Below are 24,248 nucleotides of genomic sequence, written 5' to 3'. Positions count from 1 at the left end.
CTGCTCCAGTATGGGCTCATCCACAGTTCACATTCCCTTTGGCTGGAGCTCACACTTGGAGTCCCAGCCTGTCCAGTTCAGCACACAGACACACCAGTGATGCCCTGGCCATCTGCCAGCCCAGACACATCCCCAGAGCTGTTATCAATATGTGCCCAGGCACAGCACTGTACCTGGATCAGCAATTGCAGAGAGGAGCCACTAACGAGGCTGGAATACACAGCCAGGCAAGGAGCCCCATGGCAAGGAGCCTGCTGATTAATAGCTAAATGGCAAGAGCAGCTATTAAATCAATCTAGCACATTTCAATCAAATCTCTCATTGTCTCTAAACCTTCAAGCTGCACACTGAGCATGACAAAACGTCTGTTGTGGTTTAATCCCAGGCAGCCACTCAGTCACTCCCCCACCAGCAGGATCAGGGAGAGAATCAGAGGAGAAAAAGTGAGAAAATTCATGGGTGGGGATAAAGGCAGTTTAAAGGCAAAGCAATTTCATTCAAGAGTTGAATTCCATCAACACTTCCACAGGCAGGCAGGTGTTCAGCCATCTTTCTTGTTTGCCAAGGAAAATATGGTCCCATATTGACAATAGACTTCAACAAAAATTGAGGAGATTATTTGCCTGATATTTATAATATGTATGTATAGATAGATAAACTTTAAAGCTATCCAAACCCTCATCCCTGCCAATTCACATCTTCTTTACTTTTTCTTCTTCTTTCTTATATAGCCAATGATTTACTTATTACTGTTTTAGCTTCCTATTCCTATACGGTCTCATTCTCTTTTACTCTGGAAATTCTCATTAATTTTGTTTTCTGACTTTTAAACCACAACTTTTTTTTAGCACAAGCCTCCTCTGCCTTCCTCCAAGCTCTCTGCTTCCTGCTAATACTTTTTCAGTACTAACAATTATTTATCTATTCAGGTTTCATTCTCAAAACTTGAGACAGAAGTCCCACTTTTTTTCCTTTTTTTTTTTTTACTTTGAAAATGTCATTTTGATCAAAAACCACTAGGAGGAAGCATTCAACAAGTATCCTTGTCCAGATATAGATCTCAGTCTTAATTTTATTAAATTCAAATAGTTTTGAGCAGGAACTAAGGGACTTACTGGATCACAGATCCCCTCAAAAGGGCAGTGGCACATAACCCCTTGAAAATGTGTAACTATTAACCTTCCAGTCAAACTGGCCTCTCTGCTCCTGCTAAAAACATTTCATGACTCCATCCTCTGAAGAACAGAAGCCACCTCTAATTTACAAGTTGATTTTTCCCTGACTATTCTATTTGTCTTTTAAACATTTTTCTCCCTTGCTCATGTTTTCCCACCTGCTTTATTTACTGAGAGTTACAATGCATCCTCTCAGCTGTTATTTCTGAAATAACTCTTTCTTGTTACTTCTGAAAACACTAAACTTGATTCTCTTCTCATATCACACGTTATTATTCACCCTAGCATTGTTTCCTAGCACGTGACCCAGTTTTAATTCACAACTGTTGAATTGCAAAGATCTCTGATGAAGAGGGGGGAAAAATGTTGCTTTTCTTTCAAGCACAAGTGGAGTTTCATGCAGCTCCATCAATTTGCCCAGGAGCTGAGAAACACTGAGCTAAATTATTCACATGGTTCAATTAATGTTAGTCTCAATGGTAAAATCAGTTTAGCTTGTGCTACAGGTCCTGAAGAAAATATTGCTGAAGAAAATAGCTTTTTATTCATTAGTTTGTTGGGGTTTTTTCCACTCTCTTTAACACTTTTGACTGGTTTGCAATTATTCAAGGATTTTCCATTGCTTTGATTTCCCATGAAAAACATATGTGCTTTGGGTGGTAAAATGAAGCCCACTGCAGAGAAGTACAGATGTTCTGGAATTCTCATGTCATCCATTCATATAGATATTGTTCCACATCTCTATCAAAAGAACAAACTGATACATCATGCTGTTGAGCTTGTATTTTTCATGGACTGTCAAAGAGAAAATCTCTCAGGCCTCTTTTTTTTTTTTTGTCTGCATTAATAATCTGCTTAAAAATTCAATAATTTGGGGTAAAATTTTAAGTGTTATATAGTTTATAGAACTGTATAGGCTGTTAATGTAGCCTGGATTAAATAATGGCTAAAATCACATAAAATACTGCTCTGAATGACCACAAAAGGAAAGCAATCCATCTGGAAATAAGGCTGTATGTCACACAGCCACCACAGGAAACCATGAAGTGTGTAAGGACATCAGTAGAAATCCAAAACTGAGAGGCTCAGAGGAGAACCAGAAGGATTTGCAAGATTATTTATTTCTAAGGGCACATTTTGTAACTCCTGTGTTTATATTCAGAATTTTATCTCCCAAATGGTTGGGACCTCCTTGTGAGTTAGAAGATTTTCTTGTGGCCTCTCATTACATATAGAGGGTTTATGAGAAAGATGAAGGGAGACTTTTTATCTGGGTTTTAGACTGGAAGAGGGTAGGTTCATCTTTGATATAAGATATTTTTGCTATAAAGATGGTGAGGCTCTGGCACAGGGTGCCCAGAGCAGCTGTGGCTGCCCCTGGATCCCTGGGAGTGTCCCAGGCCAGGCTGGACAGGGCTTGGATCAGCCTGGGACAGTGGGAGGTGTCCCTGCCCATGGCAGGAGGTGACACTGGATGGTCTTTAAGGTCCCTTCCAACCCAAACCATTCTTTGATTTTGTGATTAAAGAACATGGCAAGTGAACTGTCTTCCCTAAAATAGTATCACCTTTACTCAGAGTTTCTGCAGAAGGTAAAATTCACCCTAGAGGGTCCTTATCATTTCTTACACCGACAAACAATTCACTTATTCACAAATGAATTTTGGCATCTGACCTCCTACACTGGTGGAGCTCTGGCTCTGTTTCAGGGTGGCCTTTCCAGAGAGGAGGACATCAGTGATTCTTGTACATATCTGACCAACAGTTAATTGCTCTTATAATAAAAATGTACTTCTTCCTGGCACACTAACTGGCAAAGATGAGTTCAGGTATGGATGTGTTTAATACAGTCTCCTGGGAGGATGTGATTCCAGGGCTGTTCAGTGCACCCCCAAACCCATGAGAATGCTGCATGTGGCTCATTACTGCTCCTCAATGCTTCCTGCACGTCTTGGGAAGGTGACATTGAACAGTCTGGAGCTGGGAAACACCATCCCACCACTGCCAGGTATTCAGCTCCTCAGTTGTGGCTGTTCATGTGCTGTGAAAGTGGTTAAAAATAATTTTAGCCAAATAAACCCGTTTAATTTCATTAATTCTTTTATAATTGTTAGATTTATTTTTTATTTGAAGAACTAGAGCCCCTGGGTTCTAAAGGTTGTTGACTTTTCTGGTATAACACAGGTTCATTGTGCACCTACCTTAAAATCTGAGGGAGTATTAGTCAAAACTGATTTAAAGTGCTACCATTTCAGGAATGGCTAGGGAGAAGTTAAGGGAATACCACAGATAAAACTAAAAGGTATTATAAATATTATTTATTTGCATCAGTCTTCAAGACAATATTAACTGAAAACAGAGTCTCGTTATTAGGTGTAATTTATCATCCATAGTAAAAGAGAATTTCTGTCCAAAAAGCTCACAATCTGAAGAGGTGAAAAAAACAAGAGAAGAAAGCAACAGAGCACATATGTTTATAACTGCTGCCAGAGAGAAGGGGCATTTAAGAGAAGAAAACTTGTTGCAGGTTGCAAACAAGTGCTCAGCAGGTCCTGGTCCATCACTGGGTCCTTTTCTGGCTGCAATCAGTGCGGAGGGAAAAGCTCACCCGAGCCTTGCCAGAACCTGCCAAACCCAACAGCGATCACAGAGCTGCAACCTTGCAACTAAGAAAAACAAAAGCATCTTAAACTTTAAAGACATTAGGGTACATAGGAAATTAAAACATCAGGGGTAATTTGTGACTACATCCAGTACGTGACAAAGGGAAACACAACAGTCCATGGACAGCAAAGTGCTTTGGCTGGATGTATCTCTAAAGTAAATAGACAAAGGACAAAAGATTAAGTAGTGTTTGGGCATGTGTTTTTCTGAGAAGCCTGAGCTATAAGGACACGAAGATAAAAGAATGCATAAGGAAAATGTGGTGGGATGCGAAACCATGAAGGCCCATCTGCACATGTAGTTCCAGGAGAAGTGGAATTTGTGATTCCATCCTTAATCTTATATTAACCCCAGACCCAAGTGCTTCAACCCACATTTCCTAATTGCCTACATTACTCATGATTTGGTTTCTTCTAACCTTTGCAGGAGAGACAGGGCTGGTTCTCCTTCAGAGAAACACAGCCAGGAGGGAGAAAAGCTCCCACCTCCAAAGGAACACATCCATGGCTGTGGAGGATGTTCATCACCATGACCAAGGACATCTCTGATGGATCCCATGTGGAGCTCCCCAGCCTTGGTTTCTGGTGTCTAAGGGAGTGGCTGAAGTGCTATTACCAATTTCCAGCCAGTGTTATTTGTGTTTCTCTTCTCTGCCACATTGTCAAAAATGAACTTGAAAACACAAAACTCAACTGTTAGGAGAAGTTTGAGGGAAGTATGCAATAATAACAATTTTTAATGGGGTGATTGATGGTATACAGCTGCCTTCACCTCACTGCCAGAGGAAACCAGGTTTTAAAAAAAAAATCCTCACAGGCAAAATATAAAGCAAGGTTTTTCTCTGCTCAGTATGACTTCTGTAATACTAAGAGTTGCATTTATTATTTCATTAAACTTCAGTAACACAACTATGATAACATACATGCCATGGTTTATTCTGTAAATCAATCATATGGGAAGAAGTCCACTACACTGTGGAATATTTTTGGATCATGCAGGGTCTATGCTTGTGGCACATCTGTCCCCAAACATTAAAAAAAAAAAAATTTAAAAATCCTCAATTATTTGCTATACAGGTTTATAATGATAGTATCAATTAGGAATGGAATAAATTTTAGCTCCTTTCCGTTCATAAATTTATACTCATGTTGACATTCATTTTCTGTTCTTCAGTAGATTCATTGGTACTTGGACTTTTCTCTGCTTGCTGTAGAGGGGAAGAATCAGCTGAGGTCACTGCTGTGAACGTGTCAGGTACTCTGTGACCTCCTTTGCAGTGACATGCTATTGATCAAACAGATCCAAAACCTTTCTCTGAATAGGTAAATACTGAAGAAAACTGAACACAGCAGAGCCAAAGGCCACGATTCTCAGCTGCCATAATTAACTGATCACCATCAACAGACCTGGTTTCACAGGGAGGCTGTATCTGCTGACATATATTTACAATATCATCTTCTGTGAAAATTTAAAAATATTCTTAACATCTTTGTCACCGATTAACTACTTAATGTCTGGAGATTGCTGATTGTCCGTTATGTCTCCATTCTCAACCACGAGATTGCCACTACTCTCTCTGGTGACACTGTCATACGACGGGGGGATGGACACTGAGGACGAAGTTTCAGACCTGACAGGATGCCGACCGTAATTTGCACTCAGCATAGAGGCAATGAGTCCTTCCTTTTCTGGAGCAGCATCTCCCAGAGTGTCAGAGCTGTGAGTTCTGTGCTGGTACAGGTAGGAGGCGTGTTTGAGGGAGCGCTGGAGCAGGTGGCTCCTGTAGGCACGCTGGATCACCGTGGCCGACGCTTCCTCTTGCCTGTGGCTGAGTGTAGTCGATATTGGCTCGTAGGATTGTTTTGATGGATTGGCGGCCATGAATTTCTCCTCCATTTGTACTTTCAGTGTATCCAGGTCCCCAGAATCTCCCAGTACCCTCTTGGTGAAAGCAAACAAGATATCCAAGCAGTGTATCTTGTCCCCACTGACCACAGGCAGGTCCATTGCTTTGAGTTCAACTTTGTTTGGTTTTGGTACACACAGAGGTTTAGGCAGAGCATCTGCAAAGTCTGAAAGTGCAGAGACAGTTATGAACTGAGTTGCCTCAGGATCAAACTTCTCCCAGATTTCATAAAAGATATCAAAGTCATCTTCCCCTAAAGGCTCTGCACTTTCCTCAGTGGCAGCATTGAAGTTCTCCAGAATAACGGCTATATACATGTTGACAACAATGAGAAATGATATAATGATGTAACTTACAAAATAAATAATACCTATGGCAGGTTTACCACATTCCCCTACAGTACCATTTATGTTTGGATCACAGAATGGTGGCCCAGTGTTTAAAATAGGACTGAGAAGACCATCCCAGCCAGCTGACGTGGTGATTTGGAAGAGACAGAGCATGCTGTTAGCAAAGGTTTGGAAGTTGAACATGTCGTCAATGCCACCTTCCATCTTCACATAGGCAAAGTTAGCCATGCCAAAAATGGCATAAATGAACATGACCAGAAACAGCAAGAGGCCAATGTTGAACAGAGCAGGTAGGGACATCATTAAGGCAAAGAGCAGAGTTCGTATTCCTTTGGCTCCCCGGATGAGTCTCAGGATCCGCCCAATCCGAGCCAAACGAATGACTCTGAAGAGTGTGGGTGGTAAGAAATGTTCAAAGGCTTTGCCAATGCTGGAAAGCAGTAAGGCTGAAAAGGAGAGGATAACAACTTGTTAGAATATCTTGTTTTTCCTTTTATTAGTAAAGAGACTGGAATGATAATATATTCACAGCTCAAAAATATCTCGTGTTTGCTAAACCCTACCAGAATAACTTTTAGGAGAAGCTAAATTGAAATAATAATTGTTGAAATCAGTAATTATGAACATTCTTCAGCCACCAGAGGATAGTCCCTGTTGCACTAAAGATGACAAGGAACTTTCTGTGCACAACTTCAACTATCTGCGTAGTTGACACTTGATGTCTGATGGTTTTGTTAGATTCTGGTTGCATTAATATTTCAGAAGATTCAAGTTACCTTCTACATTTGTCTCCAAATACTGACACTACAAAGCTAGACTAAGAAAACAAGATATAATGCAATGTCCTGGTTATCATTTAGATAATACAGACATGATATGTAGAAGCAAACAGTGATGAACATGGAAGCTGTGCATGCCACTCTGCAATGGTTTTTGGTTCGTTCAAGGACAGAGCTACACATGGATGCAATTTTTTCTTTGTTTGAATGAAATAAATGCCATCTAATAGCACTAGAAGAGACTTGTCTTTTCTAAGTGTATCTGTTTTGGATACATTTTTCTGTATTTACAATCCAGAAACTTAACTTCTCCAGAAAGAGCCATAGTCTTACTGGAATCTTTCTTATCCAAGACATGAGTCATAGTAAAGAAATGAAACATCCTTCTTCCCCTAAATGCCTGCTGCTAGGGCAGCACTAGCCCTGGGAATAGTTAAATTGGTAGAAAGCTCAAATTTGCATCAGAAGTCTTTACCCCATTCTTCCATTGCAATCTCTTCAAATAAACACTAATTCATTTATGATCTTTTCTATCATGCCACAAAGTGCGAGCCCTTATTTTCAGTCAGCAATGCCTGACTTTATAGAGACTGAATTCTACAGCTACAATCTAATTCCAGTCTTATTATTCTATACATATTCCAATATTCCTATTTTTCTATATATTTCAGTCATCTGTCAAAACCACAGATGACAAATGACAAAACTCAGTAATTGATCTGATTAAATATTTCTTAGATGGTATTCAATCTGTGACAATGGAAATTATCATGTAATGTGATACTGCTGTGGCGGGTTACTCATTCTGTATTTCAGATGAGAAAAATAAAAACCCTAAAGAACCATTATAAATATATACACACTTTTACTGAAGGAATTGTTTTAAATCCCATTTAATATTATTTAATATAATCTTGAGAGGGATTGCTTATTTTTTCCTTAAGACTTTACAGTATTATGACTTACATTTCAATGACTATTTGCAGTTAATAAATTTTAACTACTTTTTTTTTTTCTTTTCAAAAAGAATAATATTTGATGCAGTAAAGAATTTTCGAGACAATTTTACTTACCAACAAGTGACATAATAACAACAACTAAATCAAATATGTTCCAGGCATTTGAGAAATAGTACTGCCTCAGAGCCAGCAATTTCAGCACACATTCTGCAGTAAAGATGGTAACAAAGAGTATATTGATTTTGCCGAGGACGTTTGTCTTCGTTTCACTTTGCTCATAGGTTTCCACCATCATCGTGACCATGTTGAGGCAGATGAGACCCATGATGACAACATCAAACATTTGGGATGTTACAATGTCAAAAAGGAAACCTTGGTATCTGTTCTAGAGAGGGAAAAAAAAATACTTCTGACATCAGTTATGACAATAAGGAGTACCCCTTCATAAATGTTTCCAACATTTCCAATTTTTATGTTGCAAAGTCACCCAGCTACAACGAAGTTGGAGAAAGGCAGAGTATAAAAATTACATTAAAAATCCCTTCCCATCCTGAAATTTTATCAGTTCCAAGGTGAATATAAAGCCCAATAATATTTACGTACAGAATAAATATTTAACCCTTAAAATAATTCAGTCAACTTTTTGGTGTGGAACTGACTTTAGAGCACTGTGTGAGTACCAGTGTAAAGACAATATGAATAATTTATATGCAATATATAAATATATGCACTTTTCAGTGAATTTAATTGCATTTTTGCAGTGCATTTTCCCAGTGAAGAGTTTAGTTTACCAAGGGTCTTGGAATGGGTTTTTGAGGTTTCTTGGATCCCAACTTCTTCATTGCATTGTAGTATTTTTTCTGTTCTTCTGTCATAAAGATATCTTCCCCACCTAAGTATACAAAGAAAAGTCACTTTTATTTGGTGAGAAGCAAAATTATTGAACTTAAAAGGTCTAAAATTCTGGAAACTGGCATTCCTTCCTTTTTTATATCTTCCTTCCTTTGCTGTTACTGGCTCCTTTCATATCATTCAACTGTGTCTGAAAAATCAGCGTCACAAACCAGCCATTCACAGAGTAGAAGTCTTGGTGTAAAACTCAACTCACTCAAAAGGATGGACAAACTCAAACAAAAAACATGGGCAGGATCAAATCTTTCCCTGGTTTCCCATGTGCTGGGCTTGCTGAATATCCAAATCACTCATCAGAGCATCTGTAGCAGAACACTTTCTAAATAATGAGTGTCCTGTCACGTTGACTTCCCCAAAAGGAGTGAAAGTTTAAGAGGTTTTGAAATGTTTGGGGAAGATCTAGGTGTTCAGGTTACAGGATGGGGAAAAAGGAGAAAGTTATTTCTTGCAACTTTATTATTAATGCTCTAGTAACTTCCAGTAGGAGTTTTAGATTCCAGGTGTAGGACCTTGTTCTCTAAATCATAACCAATACACTTATCTTTTTCTTTTGCTGGTTGAAGTTGTCAATGATCACACCAACAAAGAGGTTCAGGGTGAAAAAAGATCCGAAGATGATGAAGACCACAAAGTAGAGATACATATACAGACTGTTCTCCATATCTGGCTGCTCATCTTTCTGCAAGAATGAGAAGCAACGTGAGAAATAACACACAGCAACGTGGGCCCAATTCAGAATAATCTGCATATTGAAGCTCCTCTCAAAAATTGATTCCAGGAGGAACAAGATTTACAGCCTTACTGATAATTGTGACAAAAGTGGTATAGTTTAAAGCTACCAATAGTGCATAACACAAAATTTTGTTTGAATATCCTTGGCATGATTTTCACAGGCATTGCAGAAGCACCAGTTCAGTTCCATCCAATAAGAACAGGAGCTGTAAATTTTTCAGTACATGAAAATTCGACCTAACTATGTAGAAGTCAAATTCCAAGCTCTTGCCATTAAAATTCTTGGCCTAGATATGTTGTTCTTTTTTCTCTTCTTAGCAAAAAAACTTTTGTGATGCTATAATAAATAAAAACAAAATTGGAAGAAGAAAAAAAAAACTTTTCAAATCAAAAAACAAAGAAGAAAACCATTAAAACACACACACAAAAACATGTGAAAACACTATTATTACTATATTCATATTTCTATATATTGTTTATATTTTCATATATGACATTAGCAATATTATAATATTAAAATATTGTTTAAAAAATTCATATTTTATTCCTTTGAACTCCTGATGAAATTAAGACATCCTCTACATTTCAATTTCCTTCCTTCCTAAGTCATACCACCCTGTTCTGTTTAAGTGGGTGGATCTAGAGCTGAAACCCTTTCCCCATTTCAACAGAGGAGCTTTAGGATACTATGAATCATTTTCATAGTATCAACAAAAATAATTACTGGTAGTACTTAGCACAGACATACAGCAGATGTAGAGATGCAAAAGGAATACTTGATTTGCAGAAAGCTGTAGCATTCACAAAAAATATGAATACAATGACTGACCTCTCGTGAATCTACTGCTGCATACATGATGTCCATCCAACCCTTAAATGTTGCCTGGAATGAGAGATTATGGAAAATGTGTTGGACTTTGACCTTACAAGTTTTTACATAATCTGCAATAATCCCAATGACACTGACTGGAGCGAGAGGCTTTGCTGTGTTCACACGCACAAAGCACTGAGCTCTGGCTGCTGCTGTGCGTGGCATTCTCAGCTTCCTCAGGACATGAAAGCTCTCAAGGGGGAGACAGAACACTTTATCCTAGGATTCTGACAGAGCAAGCCTTCATCAACGTGGCTCTAAAGGCCATGCAACCCTCATGGCTGAACAAATCCACATTTTGACAGAAAAGGTCACGATTTGCCCCAGAATTCCTTCTGAGATGGATTCCAGCTCTCAGGATCACAAAACTGGTGGAGGCTGCTGCAGCACTTGCCCAAGAAATGTTCCTTTATCATCTGGAAAATCACAGCAGGGTCTCATCCATCCCCCTTTTCCCATTTCTGTGCATGAACAGACAGCTATGAAGGGACAGCAAGCTGCAGGATATTTCACTCCTTGCATCACCCTCAGAGACGAGTTAGGAGCTGAAGAAAGGTCAAGCCCATCTCACAAAGTGCTGAGGACAAGCAGCACTTACCACCTGAAGGAGAGCCAGGTAGCCAGAGCCAACATTATCAAAATTGACTTTAACGTTGACCCAGAATATTTTTCCAGTGCTGTTGTACGCCACACAGTCTGTTTTGTTCTTGATGTCGGTACTTATTTCGGAATTTTCATCTGTCATATTCACACATTTCCCAAACTTCCCAGCAAAGAGGTTCACTCCCATGATGCTGAAAATGAGCCAGAAGATGAGGCAGACGAGTAGAACATTCATGATGGAAGGGATGGCTCCCAGGAGGGCATTGACCACAACCTTGGATGAAAAGGGAGAGGAAAAAAACACTTCAGAAAATGGATGAGCCCAGGTGTCTGTAAGCAGTCACTTAGTCATCTCTGCAAACAAAAACCTGATTTTCCCTTGTAAATACTAGTCACAGCTGGCAGGGGGATCTTGACCAATATCTTTAGTATCTCTATTGGGCTTTCAAAGCAATAGTTGATACTTCTTGGTCTGCTGTGAGAACCTACTAGTAATAAAATATAAGTCTACCCTTTTTTTACTTTCCCTTGTTTTTAGAATAGGACATAGTCCATTTGTTTCTTTTAGATTTTATTAACATAAAATTTCTGAAGTATTCATCCATGAGCACTAGTGCAGAGGAATATTTTTAAGACTGTCAAAAGTAGCTCTTAAAAGGACCAGTAAAAATTCTCCACTAGTAATTTGCTTCATTTATTTTTAGTGGATTATGATTGTGTTTGGGGTCTATAACATAAGCCAGGTACATTTTCTTGCTATGTGCTGTACAACCACAGGAAAGTGTCCATGCAGATTTTAAATGCATGCTAAGACATAAGAGATTGGTTAAAAAAACTGGGTAAGGGAATGGTGGGGACATTTCTTTGAGCTTCACAGTGAAGGTAGTGAACTCATCTGTGAGGTAGCAAAGAAAAACTTCATGCACCAACAGAAAAATTCAAAGGCTTTGTGAAGGTTTTTTTTGGAGACTGTGCCACACATATTCGTCATAGCAAGACAGAAAGTATGACATCACCTATTTCAATATCAAAATTTACTTCAGACATGGAAATTTTGATACATTCTACTAATTAATTTAATGACATTTCTCTCTGTCTTCACAGTGTCAGGATTACAACCACAGAATTTCCAGTCTCGCTTCCAGAATAAAAAAAAAAAAAATAAATGCGCTCTTTTGATGGGAAAAGAAAATCTAATGTTCTACAGACAAACACTTTTGTTTTCTGAAAGAACTCCATTTGAAACAATAATTTGAGCAAAGTACTTTTTAATAGGCTACAGTTTTTGTAAATCAATGCAGTAAAAACTTTCAAAGTTGAAGCGACTCTTTCCTTTGAGCTAGCTTGCTATCAGATTTCAAAAAATAGAATTGTGCTCACAGTTCTTATTCTCTACTTTATTTTTGCCTATCTCAGTAAGACAGGAACACAAGAATGTCCGAGCAATGGTGGAACAAAGACTCACCTAGGCCAGTTTTAATTCCAACAGCACTTGGATCAATCGAGGAAAATCTATAAGGGGTGCCCAAGTACAGAAGAGCACAACTAAGGGTCTCTAAAAATTAATATTATAGTTCCTAAATTGAATTCAGGGTGAAGATATGAACTTCATAAAGACACAGTGATGAGTCACAAACCTGTTATGTGCTCACCAGTTCTGACAAGCTTTAGTTTGCAATCAGTCTTACCCTCATTCCCTCAAACCGTGACAGCGCTCTCAAGGGTCTCAGGGCTCGCAGAGTCCTAAGAGATTTCATGGGGCCAAAGTTACTGCCAAAGAGGTTTATCAGAGAGACCTGAGTGGGAAAACAAAGGAAAAGTACTAGAAATCCTGTCATCTGTTTCCTTTATTTCTGTTTAAAAAAACAAACCCAAACAAGAAACAAAACCCATACTTTTGGTATTGGAGTACAATATCCCGACACCATTGCTACAGGGGTTAAGGGCACTGACTGGAATTTACATCCCAAAAATAGTCAGGGATTCTGCTGCTAATGCTGTGCAGGAACAGCAAGGGCAGAACTCACATCTACAATAAGGAAGTCCAGCCAGCACCAGGCATTGGTGAAATACTTCTTGAAGCCATAAGCCACCCACTTCAGGAGCATCTCCAGAACAAAAATGAAAGTGAACATTTTGTCAAGAAATAACAATATGGCTTGAATTCTTTCTCTCTTTTGTATATGGATGTCTTCAAATGCCTGAAATCATAATAAATATAAATAAATGACAAAAATCAGAAATTAACCTTGTACAATTAAAGTCAAGTAACACTGAGACCCCTTCATCATTCAATTTAATACAGATCTGAACACCATTTATTGTTCAAATCTATGCCAGTTGATAAAAGTATCATTCTCCCTGTGCCTTCTCCTTCACTCTACAATACAGCCATGTGGATGCATCCTTCCTGCACAATGAAATCCTAGGATAATATATATATTTTTAGAAATTTATATAATAAGGTTTACATTTTGAAGAGAACTAAGTATTTTTTCCAAATATTAAGAGTCACTTGTTTGTTTTAATGGTATAAAATCTCCTTGATATTTCACAATTATGACATAACTTCCTGAGAAAAATCCAGTATACAACCAGAAGAGAAACAGCTTCTGAGATTCATGTATTCTTAGTTTAGTTCATGCTGTTTTATAGCATTTAATAATATCAATAATAGATTTGCAATAATCAAAATGGTGAATAAATGACTGTTATTTGTAGACTCTTCCCCCATCATGAGGGGGAAGATATTCACTTTGTTTGTTGCTAAAAACAACTTCTCTGTGTGCAAATTAAAGCAAAAAATCCGTCATGAATATATGAAACTCTGCTACACCAACCAGGGCTCCACTGCTCAGAAGAATCATGAACACGATAAAGGATTCAAACCAAGAATGTTCAACAATCTGGTAGCAAGTTTTTCTCAGGTTCCACCAGGTTTCTCCTCCAAACTTGGCAGCACTACCCAGGCAACAAGGAAAGTACCGAGCACAGCCTGAAAGGGAGACACAGCAATTGGAGGGAAAGCACATGGATATGGAGGCATGGCCAGGAAATTTCTGGGGACAGGACAAAGTCAATGGACAGAGTTACTGCATTGTTGCTGCTGGTTTTCCCTGTTTTACCAAGAGAAAAAAAATTGGGATACATCTAGTTTAATTTGCATTGCAACTCCTATTTATATACACAGTAGGTAGAGCCCCTATGGACAACTTTCCATTATTTCAAGATATTTCTGAGACACTGGGCAGGCTCACACTGACCTGCTCTTTGGGCACACAAAACTTCAAGGTCATGGGAAGAGTCTTGATGTTACAAAAGCCCTTCTCAGTTTCTGCACACTCTTTGGAAAGCAGAGATGAGATGATGTAACCCCAGAATAGAAAGCCACCAGATTTGTCAGGATTGATATTATGAAAGCCAACGTTGTTACATATTAGGGTAGGAAGAAATCACAAAAGTACTGAACACGTCCCAGAACAACTTGCAAAGCTGGATATTGTCTGATGATTTGAAAAGAGTTCTCAGATTATTGGAGGATATTTAAGGCCCTTCCCAACCCAAGTCATTCTATGATTCTCTAATCATCATCCTATAGAAATTAAATTCACCTTAGCAGCTTCTTTTGCTTATTTCACTCCTTTGAGATTGTTCATGAGACGTTACACAAGAACTTTTACTGCTGCAAAGTATTAATAAATCTGATGTGTCAAATGACCATTGCCATGTGAGACCTGACCCCACACACACTTTTCTTATGTCAAACCCTCAGAGAGACTCAGTTGCTGTTGAACTGAGTGAAATTCATCTCACCTCACAATCCTGTATTTTGGAATGGGGTCTATGACATTCCTGTCTCCCACTTGGAAGCAATTGGCTTTTAGGGGAAAGGGGGTTATTTTTCAGGTGTCTCAATCTCTTTGTTGACTGGATAGGGACAATTATTTAGCTTTTTTCCAGATAACTAAAATTAACTGAAAATAATCTGACCCTATTGGCTCAGCATCACTGGAGAAACAAGTTGAGTTTCCACTCTTCTCACTTCCCAGTAGTGAAACCATGAGAGTCTTACCTTCTGGAAAACATTGTTCTGGAGACTTGAAGTCTTCAGAAAATTCTGGAATCTGTTTTAAAACATCTTCAGGATTTGCCAGATCCACTGTGCTGACTTCAGAAGAGCTGACACTGTCCAACTACCAAGCACAGTAATACCAGTTATTGATTCTTTCTAATTCAGGTCCAAACCAATAAATTAATCCATGAACAAGTAAAACTCAAAATTAAAGCTTTGTTAGGTGGTAATATTACTAGTATTGTTGGCAATGGAATAAACATTTTGATTTTAAAAGACAAAAGCTTAGAAATACCAATAGGTGCATTCAAACAGAGGCCAAAGCTCCATAATTACAATATCTATCTATGTGAACCAGATGTAACTGCCTAATCAGCTGGGAAATTGAAGAGCTTTAAAATTGCATATTAGTGAAAGTAGTTCTCAAAACAGGAGAAATTACTTGGGTTAAAACCATGAAATCATGGAAAGATGAATTCACACAGGAGACCCAGATAAATATATCCATTATCATGCCAGGAACTGAGAGCACATGACAGGATTTAGGAAATAGAAATTGGAATCATACCCTGGATTCTTCAGTTACAAAGCTTTTTGCCATCCCATTAAACCAAAGACAGTGTGGTATGAGTCAGCAGTTTGTTAGTAATTACTTTATGCTTTGCTCTTTCTTGTTTCCATAATGCTGTTTTTTACTTCTTTGAATATATTCTACATTCAAAATTATTTTAAAAGTACTCTGAAGGGGTAACAATGATCTTTAATGTAACAGAGAGAAACTAATTTCAGGCATTGTGTTTCTTGAATCCAAGATATTTGGGACACAGGTAGACTTGATGGAATTTCCCACATGGAAGCTTACCTCTCTTTAATTCCTTTTAATCCTCCTTTTTTGTGGAGTTAGAATTTAAGGAATGGAAGGTATCAGGGAGTATTTTATAAATCATTTATAATTACTACCAAAATTACATACTAGTCTTTTAATTTCTACATGCTCTCTTTCCTATAATTATATTTTTCTTTCAAATAAATACCTAGAAACCCTTTGATTTTCTCACAGAATTCCATCTCCAGTATTGGTTTTTGTCCTGTCAGACCAGGTACTGCAATTTCAGAGCTGCTTCTGGCACCAAACTTTTCTCTGGGAAGGCCCTGAACAGGAATATTCCTGTGTTTGACCAGTATTAGAAAGTCCACAGCACTTAAAAAAAAAATAAAAATTGCTACCTCTTTATCTTCTGGTGATGAGAGTGCACTGTTCCTGTCCTTTTCTAGATAAAGCACACTGAATTCTTCAGAGGAAAATAATGATCCTTTACTCGAGCTGCCTGAATTTTTTGCTCTGTCTCCCCTTTGCCTCAGGTGATTTTCATCCTGAAATTAATCTCTGTATTAGAGGGGTTTTCTTTTGCCTTTTTAGGGAGGGTACAAGTCAGAAGGGAAAAACCAGTAAGTTATAAATTTAATTTAAAGTGGGAATCTCCAGACAAAAGTCATAATAAAGGATCATTTTGAGTCTCTGATTTTACCCAAGGAGAGAACTTTTTCCCAACAGACATGCAGCAAATGAAGGCATTTTTGTGATCATAGAATTCTTACATAGGAATTAAGAGGAAAATTTAGATGGGAAATTTTGATACCAAAATGACAACTGTGATTGAAACAGAACCGAAAAATTCACAGAGCACTAAGAAATAGGGTAAATATATGATGTAGCATCAAAAACATATCCTTAGTAGAGCTACTCCATTCTTAATGCCATCAACTTCTAGTAATTACTACATACTACACAGAGCAAGGAAAAATACAAAGTAAGGATCAGAGCTATAAATTCATATTCTCAATCCATGAAGAACATGTATTTTTGCTCTTTTGTGTGAATAATACCAAAACAGTTGACATTATTCATAAATATTTACTTTAAAAAATCCAAGTTGACCAAGGACTGACGCAATTACCTGTGTGCACCACAGCATGAGAGACAGAATTCCTGCAAAAATTTTCTTTTAAAACCATGAAAGAATCTTGATTTTAAAAGGCTCCAAGTGATGTCTTCCCCTTGCTATAAATGTTTTTACTTTTGGTTCTAGTTCAGAATGTAACTCTCAGGAAATGGATGAACATATCCCACCCTGTTCTGCTAGAAACCATCTTCTCCCTCACATCTCTCCCTCCCTTGGTCTCTCTCCACAGTTCTGCTGTTCCAACACAAATAAAGAAATCCATTACCTGTTTGCTGCATTCTGTGTCAGTAACTGTGCTCCGTTTGTCTTCATCTTCAAAACCCTCACTAGTATTCTCTGCCTCAGCAATAGGAACACAAACAAGTATGTTGGGGTGTCTAACAAAATCTTCAAGACCTGGGCATTTGTCCCCGTTTTTCTCAATCCATTCATTATTGTGATTCTCTTTACAACTTTTTGTCTCTTCACTCTTGAACCCAAATGAGTTCTGTGCAGTCAATTTGATTTTCTTCCTGTGCACTTTCTTTATCTGCCTGAGTTTCCTACAGCAGACGTCCCATGTCACGCTCTTGGCAAAGTGGAATCCCTTGTGGATCCGAGCGAAGGCAATCCTGAGATTGTTCATCTCTCCATCATCCTCTGTTGTCTGGAGACTGTCAGCACTAAAAGAACTCAGCAGCAGTGCAATGAAAAGGTTGAAAACCTGAAAGCAGTTGAAATAACAACAAAAAACAAATTAGGTTCAAAATTAAGACTAACATTCGAAAATCTGAATTCTAGCTTTGAAGAACAAATGCTACCAAAGTTCAGTGTTTCCTGAGCAAACCAAAACAAGGTGATAAGGAAATGGCAGTGACTGATCATGAAATCAACTTCTCTATCAGAAATTTCAATGTTCCCATGCCTCTTGTCTCAAAAAACGTAATTTAAACTACAAGAGAAACCAGATCTGCGTGCCAAATGCGTTATTTGGTGAAAGCAACTTTTCAAAGGGTAAAGTAGCAATGTAGACTCACATCCTGTCAGTTTAACACTTGTCTCTTCATTCTTCAAATTAGTAACTCTGTGGAGTTACTTCCAAAATTCTCTGAGATCAGATTCAAGCCCAGAAATTTCCTCAAATCTGCCACATTATCACAAAAATCAAAACCAAGAGAAGTTCGAATTTCACATTTTTAAATAATCCCTTCAAATAAAGGAATTTTTAAGCCTCCATTTGTTTTTTGTTTGCTTGCTTTTAAGGGAATGTGAGAATTTAATTTTTTCACTAGTATTTTGATTTCTAATGGGATCTGTGTATCTTTACTTTTATCACGACAGAACTACGCAGACAATGCTCTAAGGCACCCAAGGACCTCAGGCAGTGGAGAATATCAGCTCTCTAAATATCAATTCATCCAATTTGCCTTGGTTATTGACTTCAGGCTGGAAAAAATCTCAGTCCCAGATACCTCTCTCTGCTTCCTTGGACGAGAAGAAAGCCTGGACAAAAAGTGGGGGCTAAACATTTCATTGCTTGACAGTTAACATTATGTGATATAGGTCTCACTCACAGAATTTCATCACTGACATCAATCCTTGCAGTATGGAACAGGTAGGACATTAAATACATATTTAGGATTTAGCCACAGAGCAGAGATTTCCCATAAAGGTCTGCACAGAATTAAGTATTTCAGAATTTATTTTTTTTTACAATTAAGAGAAGTTTGGCATATGAATGAAGGACGTGAGGAACAATGACACTAAAAGAAAATATTTATGTTTTGGGCATCAAGAAAGGACAGCACAGGACCAAGGAAGGCAGGCTGTCCCTTATGTCCCAGCACAGTGTGTGGAGGCTCTGTAGGTTATGCCATTGCAAGATCCAGCTCTTGGATATAAATGTACTTTGAGATGCCTAAAAATAATCCTGATTTCTGTGGTAGCACTGTAGATTCTGCCATTTGCTGATAAAGAGTTCAGTACTTGCATGAGGTCTTAAAAAAAAATTATTTAAAGAGGAAGCACTTGGTCTAATTAATTCAAGCAGGTAAGCCATAAGCCTCACTGATTATTTACATCCAAATCCCAAGATGCGAAGAAACATAGCTGCCTGTAGTGCATTTACTGCAAAGGTATTTCTCCTCACATTGCCACATGAAAAGGTCAAGTGATGCTGCGTGCAAAGCTCACAAAATGGGAAAATACAGACAATGGTTCAAAAGTAAAAGGAAAATGAGGATTTTCAGACTATAACATAGATAGGCAACTTTTCCATCTGTTTTTAGGGAAGCTACCTTTTGTTGTCAGAACAGCCATAAACTGGAGTCCACCACAGGCAGGGTGAAGAGAAGAACACATTACGGAACTTACCACTAAATTTCCTATCACCATGACCAGCAGAAAGACAATAAGACACAGTGATGGTTGAGCAACCACCATGCAGTCCCACATGGTCTCAATCCATTCTCCACACAGAATTCGGAAAATGATGAGGAATGAATGGAAAAAGTCCTTCATGTGCCAGCGTGGCTTGCAGTCTTTGGCTATTTTAGTGCAGTTGAGCGCGTAATTTCTCCCAAAAAGTTGCATCCCTACTATAGCAAAAATGAAAATGATGATTCCCAGGACGAGGGTCAGATTACTCAGTGCTCCCAGGGAGTTACAAATTATTTTAATTAGAGTGTTTAAAGTTGGCCAGGACTTTGCCAGTTTGAAGACCCTCAGCTGTGTAGCAACATAAAACATAGTGTTAGACATCAGTAGAGATAACTCATCTTTGCACCATGCAAATCCTACAAAATAACCAAATTACTGATATTCTGAGCTATATAGATGCAACACTTTTGGCACATTAACACTTTTTAAAAGTATTTATATATATATATATATATACATTTTTTTTTTTTCTGACTGGGCAAGCTGCAAACATAAACTAAACACCTCATAAAGGACTAAACTAACTTGAGACCCTGATAAATGCTTAGCCCACACAGGCAGGTGTCCAATGCTCTTGATGTAGATAATGGTGCCTATTTTACACATAAAACAAAGGATCAAAAGTTCAGGGACTGCTGCTGTAGCACTGTGAAAAGAGTCTATATTTTGATAAAGCAATTTAAATCAGTCCCCAGCATATGAAGTGGACACCTTAACATAATTTCACCTCTCTCTTTAAATATTGATTATTTCTCTTTGTACTGTGACACTTCTTTCCTAATTTCCTGTGCTAGTTTTTAATTATTTGACCAGTTTTATAACGTGTCCCTTCTGGAATATTTTTTTCTTTGATTATTTCCCAGTGAATTCAGAAGACATTTACTTCTTAAACTCTGACTGACATCACAAGGAGTTTGAGCGTGTTTCTTAAAGCCAAGATGAGGAAATAAAAATAATTGGGGTTAAAAAAAAAATAAAATTCTTGCCTCCTAGCTGCAGAAGTATTCTCTATTAAATTCACAAGATAAAGTTTCATACAACTGAGCATGCGTGAAGCATTACCAGTCTGAAGGATCGTAAAACTGACAGGGTTCCTCCTTTTTCCCTTCGTTTCTTGCTTTTGTCTTTGGGGAAACTCAGTTCAATTACACTCAGTGTGACAATGACACTGTCAAAAATATTCCAGGGCTGCTGGAAATAGTAATAGGGATCTAGAGCGATGATTTTTAAGATCATTTCTGCAATGAAGATTCCTGTAAAAACCTGTGACAAAGAAACAGTAGCCATGAATTTGTCTTATCTCTAGGTCGTGTTCCCTCAAATAACATTCATGAACAGGTTAAAAAATCCAAAAATCCATGTTTATGAAGTCCTAATGCACTCTTAATTAAAATGGGAGGGTTTTTTTCTGCCTTCTCAGAGGCATGCCAAAGCGTATAAAAAATCTGGGAATTGTCCATATTAGAAACAAAGTTTATAAATGCAGGGTTTGCTAATTTTCAATTTTTACTGTTATTTTTTATGTTTCAAATGAAAACACACATCAACAATTAATTAATCCTATAAAAAGCCACATAACTGAAAATCTGCTTACCAGGTTGCCTATTTTAAGCATGAATTTAAAAGTAAGTGACATATTATTGTGCTCCAGTGCCATGAACAAAGTGTTCATCACAATGCAAACCGTGATGGTGAGATCAAAAAAAGGATCCTTTATAAAAGCAGACACTTTTTCCTTGATTCTCAACCAAAGTGGGCAACAGTCCCAAATTAGATACTTTAAAGCAAAGTTCTTCAGGCGTGGTGGGCATTTCTGCTGAGCTCCTTCACGTTCTAAATGAAGAAGAAAATCATTCTATCATTAGTTATCACTGAGCAAGATGGTGAGATAACAACTTCAAGCATTCAAAAGACCAGAGAAGAAAAAAGAACTCTCTCATCTCTCACAGAGCCTCCCTGCATTTTTTGCTATTCAAGTAGTTCTTACATCAGCTGATAAACGTGAAAATAAAAATTCAGAAAAAGTTGGATTCCAAATTCTTTCATGAGCACTTCCTTCAAAAGCCTCTGGAAAGGGTTTTGTTTGTCTCAGACTGGTACTACCATCTGACAATGCAGATATTTGTGATGCAGAGGCCTCACCACAGCTTCTCATGCTCTTGCAGGACAATAGACCAGCCACAGCATTTCCCACCTTGCCCTCACACAGGTGTCTGGGACAATGGCTCTGTCACACCCAACAACTTTCTGTATCCCTTGACTCCCAAGACAGTTTAAAGAGTCAATGGTACACATGGGAATTCTGATTGTAGCAAATCCAAATTGCCTGAAATTTGACATTTGGCCTCTTCTATGGGAAAGGTCACACCCACCATTTCCCAGCTAATGCAAGTTCAGCTCATCTCCATTTTCCACAAGTGGGACAGAAGCCATTTTGTCTTTGTCATTTTCATAATTTTAATCAAATCTAAATCTCATAGCTTTTCTTTCTCCATCATTAATATTAATGAGCCCTTCAAAACACTTTTGACCCATCTTAAGTCTTGTGCAAATTCATTGATCAACTGGAACTAGCTTTAAAAACAAGCACAGTAGGAATTACTCATCTGGTTTTCAGGGAGCTGGAAGCTTTTCAGGAATAAATGAGCTGGATCTGACTCATATCCTTCTCTTAATTGGACCCATCCTTATTTCTTCCCTCTGTTTAATTTTCATTTCTTATCCCCCAAGCTCAACACCCACACCTGCACCCTACACCACTTATTCCAGAGTGATCACTTTGATTCAATCCTCACTCCAGGTCTAGCTTTTGCCTTCCACTAGAACTACAAGTCCTGTTCCACCCCAGTCCACAGCTGAAACTGTGCAATAAAACCCAGATCTTTGAAGAATTACACTGCAAGGCAAAGCTCAACTGCATGTGTTGCAAGTGTGATTGTCCCAGGAAAAAAATCTTCTAAAAAATTAAGGAAAGGGACCTTCCTGCCACAGGTACCCCCCTGTTCAATCCCATTCTTGTGGTCCAAGAACTGGTGGTAGGATTCCTCAAAAGGGCCAAAAGCAAACAAAAGTTCATCATCCTGAATAACCTGGACTGAATTTTTTCAGAAATGTCTGCAACAAAACTATCAATCATCAAAATAATTATCACTGATTAACTCCCACCAGAAAATCACATGGAAAGGTAAATTAAAGGAATAAAATTGTGAAGTTAAATATTCAATATCCAAGAATTGCCACAACTAATTTTACTTGTATAATCTTATTAATTGTTGAATTCTGCATGCCTGGGAATCCTCAGAACTCTGTCACTGACACAACAGAAATCAGAGGATCAGGAGGAGGAAACAGGGTCCCAGTCCTGCAGGCCAGATAATCAGAAATATCTTCCACCCACTCTCATCCCAAGCCCCTTCACTCTCTGTCCTACAACACAAACTTCTACAGCAGGCAAAGGATGTGTTCCAGTACACAGACACTGTGTAACACCTTTTTTTCAAAAAGAAATCCAAATTAACAATGAAATTCCTAACTACACACCTACAAACCTCTGCTAACCTTTAAGAAACATGTTTTGCTCTTTCATGGTAGCATTACTTAAAGGGTTGAAATAAACTTAATGAGGAACCACTTACCCTCCAAGACACTGGTAATTATGCTGACTACACTTGCTGCCCTTTGTCGCTGAAAAGCTTCATTAAAGTATTCCACTGACAGATGAGGAGGTAAATGCATCGTGCTGCTCTCATCATGCACAGCTGGCTGCTCAGAGAAGTAAACACGATTAGGGAGATACCACAGGAGTGAAATGAGGCAGGATGTGATGATGGGTAACTGTGAGAGTTAATAGGAACAATGACATGGAGCCAAATAAATGTACGTTTTCACAAGATGTAATAGATGGCGAGATTGAAGGTCCTGCTCTGTGATGGGGATGCAGTGAATGGATCCTGCAAGCACATAGCATGGGGCAAGCACAGCCTTGGAAATGAGTGTCTGAGGGGAAATAGGCCTAGGAATTATTCAAGAGACTAATGGAATAGGAGAGAGGTAAAGAAAAATAGGGGAAATTGGGGAACTGACAGGCAAAGCTGCTGCATTATGCTAAAGGGGCTATCAACAACAACAACAAAAACAAAAAAATCACAGGTATTATTCAAAATTGCATCCCTGGGCAGCATTTAGGATGAAAAAACTCTTGGATGACTTGTAATTTCAGCACTAGGAACCTTTCAAACTATGTTAGTACAATAAAAAAATAGTAGAAACATAAGGTTTACAATAGGAAGGCCAAAATCCAATTTTCAGGAAGTATCAGACTATTAAAAACCTGTTTCTAATGTCAAATGAAAAAATTCCCACATCAGTATGCTGGAGCTCACATCACTATTTGCCATTAAGGTGAAACTCTTCAAACTCCAAAAAAAAACCCAACCCTGCCACTCACCAATAAACACAATATTGAAACACTAATCTTAAAGAAATTAGGATTTTAGTTAAAAGTTAGAAAAAACTGGGCTTGAGATAGTTACCTGAAATTTAAATAATTGATTGTCTGTCAATTTATGTTTACTTAGCTGTGCTTGCAATGGGAAAGGATGAAACTAGCAGTTAGGTCCAAAGAACCCAAACAATTTCAACCAGAAACTCATTCTTTGCAAAACTGGAGTTGCCCCAAAGCCATTTGTATTGTCATTAATAGAAAAGGTCAGGGTGAGGAAGACTCGCCTTACTTCCTTCTTTTAAGACCCCTCCCCACAAAAATGACCCCAGACTTAATTCAAGAAGCCAACCACGCTGCTTAATTGCCATTCCAGCTAATTACCATGGGAAGGAGGGGATGG

The 24,248-nt window shown here is 38.2% G+C and overlaps 1 protein-coding gene across 1 annotated transcript in view; it reads right to left on the bottom strand.

Annotated features, from left to right (window-relative positions):
* Positions 1-5,045: 5,045 nt before the first annotated feature.
* The window catches only part of LOC117005515 (sodium channel protein type 5 subunit alpha-like), a 32,601-nt gene continuing 13,398 nt past the window's right edge, over positions 5,046-24,248 (bottom strand). The window contains exons 12-27 of the mRNA XM_033077155.1: positions 23,040-23,169; positions 20,999-21,237; positions 20,467-20,667; positions 19,339-19,692; positions 17,252-17,689; positions 16,250-16,396; positions 15,023-15,143; positions 13,791-13,945; positions 12,978-13,151; positions 12,639-12,746; positions 10,946-11,224; positions 10,306-10,359; positions 9,282-9,423; positions 8,624-8,724; positions 7,947-8,217; positions 5,046-6,540 (exon numbers count right to left, since the gene is read on the bottom strand). Of these exons, the coding sequence (XP_032933046.1) occupies positions 5,342-6,540; positions 7,947-8,217; positions 8,624-8,724; positions 9,282-9,423; positions 10,306-10,359; positions 10,946-11,224; positions 12,639-12,746; positions 12,978-13,151; positions 13,791-13,945; positions 15,023-15,143; positions 16,250-16,396; positions 17,252-17,689; positions 19,339-19,692; positions 20,467-20,667; positions 20,999-21,237; positions 23,040-23,169 (4,113 nt within the window). The 3' untranslated portion in view covers positions 5,046-5,341. The remainder of the gene's footprint in view (positions 6,541-7,946; positions 8,218-8,623; positions 8,725-9,281; positions 9,424-10,305; positions 10,360-10,945; positions 11,225-12,638; positions 12,747-12,977; positions 13,152-13,790; positions 13,946-15,022; positions 15,144-16,249; positions 16,397-17,251; positions 17,690-19,338; positions 19,693-20,466; positions 20,668-20,998; positions 21,238-23,039; positions 23,170-24,248) is intronic.

Source organism: Catharus ustulatus, chromosome 1 (genome assembly GCF_009819885.2).
Source record: "Catharus ustulatus isolate bCatUst1 chromosome 1, bCatUst1.pri.v2, whole genome shotgun sequence".
Classification (NCBI taxonomy): domain Eukaryota; kingdom Metazoa; phylum Chordata; class Aves; order Passeriformes; family Turdidae; genus Catharus; species Catharus ustulatus.
The sequence above is the reverse complement of the archived record's forward strand: the minus strand, read 5'-3'. Positions and strand labels throughout refer to the sequence as shown.